The 8,878-nt window shown below is 36.7% G+C and overlaps 1 protein-coding gene across 1 annotated transcript; it reads left to right on the top strand.

The window, feature by feature from the left end:
* Window positions 1-375: 375 nt before the first annotated feature.
* Window positions 376-1,100, top strand: LOC146160338 (uncharacterized). Its single transcript, XM_083384930.1, has 2 exons — window positions 376-867; window positions 909-1,100. Exons 1-2 carry the CDS (start codon window positions 376-378, stop codon window positions 1,098-1,100), a joined length of 684 nt encoding a protein of 227 aa, XP_083241056.1.
* Window positions 1,101-8,878: the final 7,778 nt, after the last annotated feature.

Genomic DNA, 8,878 nt, shown 5'->3' with positions numbered 1-8,878 from the left:
CGCGCGAAGCGCGAAATTTTTTTGAGTTTTAAGTAGTTAAAATGTATGTGAAGTTGATTTGTGTCCAATTTGTCAAAGAGGCGGCGGGCCGGATTAATTACATCGGCGGGCCGGATCCGGCCCGCGGGCCGTAAGTTGCCGACCCCTGGTCTAGTAATTAATCGTCTGGAAACACACTAATTAGAACGACATCTTATTAAGGAGAAAAAAAATTTTAAGCAAACAAAAGTTTAACCGCAACTGTGTTTTTATGGAAGTTCGTCAGGTGAACTCAACTGTGTACAAATTCTGAAGCCACATAAAGCACTTAACCGAGTTTTAAACAAATAATATGAGTTCTCCACCGAGTTTGTAGAAGCTATTACCAACGTTTCAATGTCGTCCGATGACACACTGGTGTCATTCGATGTAGTGTCATTATTCACCAACGTCCCCATTTATTTGGCAATGGAGGTGGCATCCACTAGGCTGAAAAATGACCACAGTCTCAAAAATAGATCACAGTGGTTGCACGAGGACCTTATGACAGGTTTAAAGCTGTGTCTGGAAGCGACACACCTCACCTTTCGAGGTGATTATTACCAGCAGGTGTACGGTACAGCAATGGGTTCACCGGTGTCGGTCGTGGTCGCCAACCTAGTTATGGAGACAATCGAAGAGCAGGCGCTTTCCACCTTCGCTCACCCTCCAAGCTTTTGGAAAAGGTATGTTGACGATACTTGTGTCGTCATGCTCAATAAGCAAGTACTACCCTTCCTAGAGCACTTGAACGCGACGCACGAGACCATCAAGTTCACCATGGAGTCCGAAAAGGGCGGTTGCATACCGTTTCTCGACGTATTGGTGCGACGTTTGGCGAATGGGCAGGTGAAAGCACAGGTGTACCGTAAACCGACGAACACGGACAGGGTCTTGCACTTCACATCTCATCACCCACTTGGTCACAAACGTGCGGTCGTGCATACCTTGATAAATCGAGCCAGACGCCTCACAAGCGATCCGACGGACCTGGTCCACTCTACGCCGTAATGGGTACCCCAAGTGGATACTTAAAGAACCTCGTCGTAAATCAGAGACTCGACGCCAAACGGATGGATTAGTAGTTTTACCGTATATTCCAAATTTAACAGAGGTCGTCCAGCGCATGTTACGCGATTTTGGTTTAACAGTGGCGGTAACACCATATCAGACCCTGGGCAGGATGATTTCCCGACCCAAAGACCCCGTGGATATATTTGACACAAAGGAGGTGGTTTATTGTATTCCCTGTGCAGAATGTTCCGCAGTGTACATTGGGGAAACGGGACGAGCATTTAATACGAGAAGGAAAGAACATCAACGAGATGTCCGGCAACATGATGCGTCGAAATCTGCTTTGTCCAGTCACGCGACAAAGCAACGTCATGACATTGACTTTGGATGTGCTTCGATTGTAACTAGAGAAGGAGATTACCACCGCCGTGTCTTCTTAGAATCCTGGGCGATACACACTCATTCTAACACCATGAACGTTAAGCAAGATACATTTCTTGCACCTTCCTATCAATTTTTGTGCAGTAGCGGCCATTAGAAGGCTGCAGCCGGTTTTCACGTTTTTACATTATTCGCGCCTTGTTTTCTTTTTTCGCCTCGTTTTGCCAACCTTGTTTTTTCGTCGTTTTTCTTTACTGTATATATACCTCTGCAAGGTTACAAGTTTATATGCCCTGATGAAGATTACCTGGATAGGTTATCGAAACGTCGGTACAGAACAAATTATTGTCGCAAGAACCCTCTTTATAATTAATATGAGTTCTATTAGCAGAAATAAACAACAGATTTTAATTAAAAGTGTGAGATCATATGATAATACTAAATACCCATATATTAACTACCAATATAGATTACAATTATAATAATGGATTATAAATTAACATTTTTTTTTTTTTGGAATACAACCAACATAGCGACAGATTGTTGAAATTCGTCCTTCATATGCCGCACTCTTTCCGCATTTGAAATACATTTGGAATCATTTAACAACATGGAGCTGCTAAAATTTTACACATTGTCGTGAGCAGTGTACCCGGTAACAATTTTGGGCACTTGCGCACTTGCACACTTTTTTTCATGGAAGTGCGCAAGCAAAAAAAAAATTAAAAGTTGTTTTTTTTAATTAAATTCAACCTCCAGTCGTCTCCTGAAGCCCACATTTTGCAAAGATTATTACATATAATACCTTATGTACCCCATTTTTGCTTCTCGAAAGTTTCAAAAAAGTGCCCAAATTAGTTTTATTCTAGATACGTACGGACAGAAAAGGGCCCAAATTGATTTTATCCGAGCTATGTACGGACAAAAAAGTGCCCAAATTAGTTTTATCAAAAAAGTGCCCAAATAATTTTATTCAAGCTACGTATAGACAAAAAAGCGCCCAAATCAGTTTTGTTCAAGCTAAGTATGGACAAAAAAGTGCCCAAATCCGAGCTACGTACGGACAGAAAAGTGCCCAAATTAGTTTTATCCGAGCTACGTACGGACAAAAAAGTGCCCAAATTAGTTTTATTCAAGCTACGTACGGACAAAAAAGTGCCCAAATTAGTTTTATTTAAGCTACGTACCGTTAAAAAAGTGCACAAATTAGTTTTGTTCGAGCTACGTACGGAAAAAAATGTGTCCAAATTAGTTTTGTTCGAGCTACGTACGACCAAAAAAGTGTCCTTATTAGTTTGCTTTGAGATACGTGCGAAAAAAGTGGTTTTTAACTAGGAAGGAGCTCACATCCAAATAAAGCGCCGGCATATTCTCAGGGCGTCGCAAGTTCTGCTATAAATATTTTATATGTTGTGCAGTAATTTTTATGGTTACATGTTACGCCTGGTATGATTTCTGCCTATATTCGGTGTCTTATGTTTTACTTTGAAATTACACGAATGTGTAGTTTCAGCCGATCTGTTCAGAAATTAAAAAGGTCTACGACAATTAGGGCATCCAACTAATTGGATCTTTAGGTAAACTTCCGGCAGATATAAATAAAAAATATTGGCTAAAAACTTGCAAAAAACTATGAGATAGATTTAACAATACTTGACCCACTCAAACGATAACCAGTTCCCTAACTCAAATAATCTGCGTTAATTTAATAATTATTTAAACGCTGGGAAAAACCCCAAACTCGGGTGGGCATAAGATAATTTAATTTCTAGTCCAGGTTATATAAGATTGTTACGTCACACATTGATGTATTCGGACCGAAAGTGTTTATATTATTACTAAATCAATGCACATTATTTGGGTCAGGGTGCTCGTTAGCGTTTGGGCTCGGCTGGCGCTGGCAGGTATTATTAAAATTAATCTTCTTAAGCATATTTGTAGTCATAAAAGTCAAAGACTTTTCCATCCTTTGGATGCCCTAGTTGCCATATACCTTTGCTTAAAACTGCACTAATTCCTGACGGATCGGGTGGTATTTAATAACTGTTAAATTTGGTTTGTGGTTTTGTGATTGGCAAGTTTTGAACTACTAATTTTGATTAGTTCTCGGTGTCTCTAATAGGCTCACTTAACTCACATTTAAATCTTTTACGACAGATTTGGGCTTACTTTGTCTAAACAAAGTAGTGCAGTTGACTGGAATCTTTTGCATAGAGGTTAGAGTTATAGACACCAGGCCATGGTTCTCTATTATATCTCATGAACCATTTTGTGAAACTCACTCGCAAAAGCTTACTATTTTAACAAGGATTGCCAGTACGCGTTAAGACACTTGACTCTACCTAAAAAGTAGCTTGTTCATCTGTAAACTTACGCCCAAGGCGTGCCTGGCTTACAAGGCTTAGTTGCCACTCGATCGCTTTTGAAAATGTTGGTAAGCTAGCAACCGACAAAACCCCATTAGCGGTGTTTCCGTAAGTCAGCGCTTTTCGACGCCGGTACTAAATCCCTCCAAGCGAAATGTAAAGCAAAAATTCTACGTTTCCAGATATATTTTACTTATCTTTTCAAAAGAATACATAGCATACGCATTAGTTCTCAGCGAGTGCTACAAATGTATTCCGCAAGTTACCAATGATATTCGGTAACGTCAAATATCCTATTGCTTGCTCGGTCACGAGTTTTCATCGCTAACGTGTTGTTGCTACGTTGACCCTATTAAATATATCATGGTGGTTAATTCTACCATTTCCACGATAAGAAAATCCCCTTATCCGACCAAGACCTATATGTGGTCGCAATTACAAAATAGTTGGATAGAATTTCCAACAACGCCTGTCCTACTTCACAAACCCTAGAGTTGCCACGCCAAAATGAAGTTATGATAAACTTCGACTAGCCAGTCGAATGACGATAACCAATTTCAATGTAATGCACGTTGCTCGCGAAATGCCCCACAAATGTTCACTTGTTGCAAAATTGTTATAACTATAATCATTGTATGTATCGCTTTTGAAGCGAAGAAATGTAAAAATATTACCATTATGTAAAAGTTACTCTATGTATCGCGTATAATGTAAATTAAATAACCATGTAATCGCTATAAAGTGTATGTCATTGTATGAATCGCAAAGAATATAAATTTAAATGAATATATTGCAATAATTAATTGTCTCAAACTTTAAGTGTAACCTGTCGCGCCTATATATATACATATAAGTATAGAAAATATGTGTGTCTATAACCAAAATGTTAATAACCTAAGTTTGAAGTGTTGGAATAAAAATGTTCCAGACATACGAACACACATCTGCCGAAAAATATTTCGCATTTTTCAGAATACAAAAGCACGTTGGACAGCGAACGATCACAGCACAGCGCACCAAAACGGCTTTCCGGTGACGTCAGAATAACAACGCACCAAACAGGGAATTTCCCCTGCTGCCGCACAGATCGCCTGAAAAGCTCAATCCACAGCAATGCAATGGTGTGTCAAGCACACGACAATTTCGAGCAACTCAGCGAACGCTGACATCAAAGTCATTGGTTGCTAATTCAGGCACCAAAGAGAAAACTTTCTCGAGGAATCAGGAATCTGACTAAAACAATTGCGCAAATGCGTTATATGATCGAACAATTTTCGCGTCCACGTGTCCACACACATTTCACAAACAAATAACCAGCTTTTGATATGCAAGCTGTTCCAAAATCTACCGTGGGAATATTTATAGCAGCCACTTCGTCATATTGTTGTTTACACAGAGAATTTTTGTTTTATCGCTGTATCACCGTTTTAATATTTCGTCATGGAAATTTTTCTGTAAAAAACATCAAATGCCGATCTAGCAAGATTTTGCAAAGACATCATTTTTCACTGAGTCAGGCCTCCCCGGCTCATACGAACATCCGTTTAAAGTTAACGCATGTTTTGAAATTCGCCTTATTGTCAACAATCCGGTATTTTTTAGAATCGAACGCCAGTTACGTCGCAATGTAGATCGAAGCGCTTTTGTTCAAGCCATATTGGGACAAAAATATTATTTCCGTCTATAAGAGTCGAGAGAAAAAGGTTTAGACCACGCCTTGTTATCACGTGATATTTTGTTAAGTATTACAAGAATTAATGACGTAAATCTTTCTTTGTTCGCAGAAATTTTCTTAACTGATTCTCGTCTATAAATAGCGTGTTCAATCAATATAAAATGGAGGCTTTTACAGCTTTTACTCAGACAGCAAACTCGAGTGCTTTTGTGACTGAAGACAGCAAAATTATCTGTTCATGTATCTGAACTAAAGGAAAGAATTGGACCTGTCTGGCATCACGAAGACAGGCCATCTCAAATCTTGAAGGACTGTGGTCGATTCATCTTGGCAATTATATAAATGAAGACTGATTAATCCGACCCACCCCCTCAATATCACTGTTAATGTATTTTCTTGTGCAACCTGAATTTGTTTGGTAAAATTAAGTATCAAGAATTTTTATCTCATTTTTTGGCCAATAATAACATTTAATAATGAATATTAGTATTTTTTACATTTTTCAAACTTTGTTTTTATCTTAAAAAAATATAGACCATTCTTAGTACTAGTCTATGGTATAATTTTTTCCCAATAATTCTGTCATATTATGTTTATTTTGCCTTTACTCATTGTGTGATAGCGTTTTGTGCTGTGTAGCTTCTGGTTCACAGAATGCAGACTGGTCAGAAATATATAAAATTAAAATTCTGGTGACATTGTATAACTATCACTGGTAGGTTTTGAAAAAAAATTGCTGCCCAAATAAAGAAATTTAAACGCAGCCAGGATACATTTTAAAGTCTTTGTTGTTAGCATCTAGGGCAATTGCAAGCATAAAACAAAACAGTAAGAGTCAAATAAATATAATAATTAACAAAAATCTTGAAAATATTAATCACTAATTTACCTGTAAATATTGATAAGCAGCCAAGTTCATGAGGAATATCTTTAACGTGTACCCTTCTTCAAATCCCACCTTGAACTTTTAATCAAGCCTTTTGTCGAGATCTTCAGTAATGAATTTTCAAGTGTTCATTTGGGGTTTTATGCACACCCAAGGTATTTACGCTGGCATGATACAAAGATCAAGATTTGCATTAAAATTGTTTAAAAAATTTGGGTGTTCACTCGCCGTAGAATGCAATTGCCCACAGAAGTAATAGAGCTTGTTTTTCTATGTTAGATGAAAATTAGTGGAGGCTATAAAGTCATTTATTCAGTAAATTATTTTTTTTACTACTTAAAATAAAAGTTATAAATAAAACTACAAATACAGCTTAGACTATTTAACCTGAAAATATATTTGATAACAAAGCCTAATCTTTTTATGTAACCCTAATCTTCATGGTTTAAGGAAAACAACCAAAATATCTAACAAGCACTCTAGCGCTGAGCCGCCAAAACTTATTTTGAATTCCAATGTCCTGATAGCAAATGTTCAAACTGGACTGTGATGTCATCCGCATATTGGCCAATCACGAGTTTACGCGCCATTCGAAAACCGCGAAAAAAAAGCAGCAGGGAAAAAAAAGCAGCACGACATTCTTGTCTATCCAGGAAACTGCGTCTATATCGGTCGCTGCGCTAAGCACTTTTTTATGCGATTTGTTTTATGTAAAGACAATGTTACCCTTACTAAAATGCTATCTTAAATTAAGTCACATCTCTATTTTATGTAAGCATAACTAAGTATACTTCTTTACATTTTCTAAAAAAGTTAATCAAAACACATTACAGAAAAAAACAAATATTTTGTACATAGGCTACATAATCCCGACGCATTCCTTAAAAGAGAGCATTTCTATTTAACGAAAATTAAAACTTGGAAAGTTAGTTTTGACGTCGGTAAACAACGTTTTTTATACGACACGACATTTTGATTCGATTGTACTTCAGCTCAGTCGAAAAAACTGTGTACGACACACAAATTCGTCTAAAATCAGTTACCTTCAACGTAAGTAGGCTAATTAATGTTGTTTTCACCTCACGTTTAACGTTTTAATAGGGTTCCTTTGACGTTTGTATCAACGCTAAACAACATTAATGAAATGTTTTAATTTATGTATAAAATAGTCTAAAACAAGTTGACCTCGATGTCAGGTATATACCTTGTTGTATACGTCACGTTTAACATTTTAATCCGGTTGCATTGTGGTTTGCCGTAACCTTCAAAAATGACTACGATCATTTAAGATGTTGCAAATTTGGTTGCGTTTTAGTTTTTCGTAATGTCAAGAAATAAAGTTATTGGAACTTTTGAAAATAGCATTTAAAATGGTTTCAAATAAGTTATCTTCAGCGACAGTTATCATTGCTTTTTGCATATACGCCACGTATGATGTTTTGAATTGGTTATATTGAAGATTGTAACAACGTTGAAAAATAACGCTATATTAACGTTAAAAATGACGTATAAAATAGTCTAATTCTAAGCACAAGTAAGCTTCGATGTCAGTATTTACCGTAGTTTTTACGTCACGTGAAGTTCAAATTAGATTGCATTGTTGTTAGTTACAACCCAAAAAATAACGTGGTTAAAACGCTTAAAATCACGTCCAAAATGCTGTCAAAGAAGTTAACTTTGACCTTAGAATTCAACGTCATTTATACTTCACGCGTGACGTTGTCAGTTAGTTGGATCTTAGTTTGTCGCAACGTCAAGAAATAACGTTCTTAAAACGTTTAAAATTACATCCAAAACGGTCTTAAATAAGTTATGACGTTATTAAAACGTTAGAAATGATGTATAAAATAGTCATAAAAAAATTATCCTTGTTACAAAAGGTAACGTTGTTGTTATGTCACGTTTTACGTTTTAATTATATAACATTGTAGTTAGTCAAAACGGTAAAATGACGTTATTATAACGCTTAAAAATACCATTGAAAAAAACTTTAAACGACGTCAAAAGTGGCTGAAAAGACGTTAGTTTTGACGTCAGTAAACAACGTTTTTTTTGCGTGATTTATGACGTTTTAAAATAAGTTGCATTTGGTTTGTTTCAACGTTACGAAAGAACGTTAATCAAACGTTTGAAGTTAATTGTGACGTCAGAAATGAACGTGAATTCTACGTCACGTATGACGTTCTATGCTGGTTGCGTTATAGTTTTACGGAACGTTAAATATACAGCGTTAATTAAACGTGTAAAAGACGTCTAAACCGGTCTAAAAATGTTAGATTTTACGTCAGTAATAAACGTTATTTGCATGTCACCTATGACGTTGTAAATTTGTTTCATTGTGGTTCGTCGCAACGTTAAAAAATAACGTTCAACAAACGTTCTAAGTGACGTCCAAAATGATGTAAAACATGTTAAGATCGACGTCTGTAATCAACGTTGTTTGTACGTTACAAATGACGTTGAAATTTGGTCGCATTGCGGTTTTTCTTAACGTAAATTTTGACGTTAGTGCTACGTTTTGATAACACGGCCTCGACG

The sequence above is a fragment of the Ascidiella aspersa genome, chromosome 3 (assembly GCF_963924565.1).
Source record: "Ascidiella aspersa chromosome 3, kaAscAspe10.2, whole genome shotgun sequence".
In the NCBI taxonomy this organism is placed as follows: Eukaryota; Metazoa; Chordata; class Ascidiacea; order Phlebobranchia; family Ascidiidae; genus Ascidiella; species Ascidiella aspersa.
This window is presented reverse-complemented; position numbering and strand designations above follow the sequence as displayed.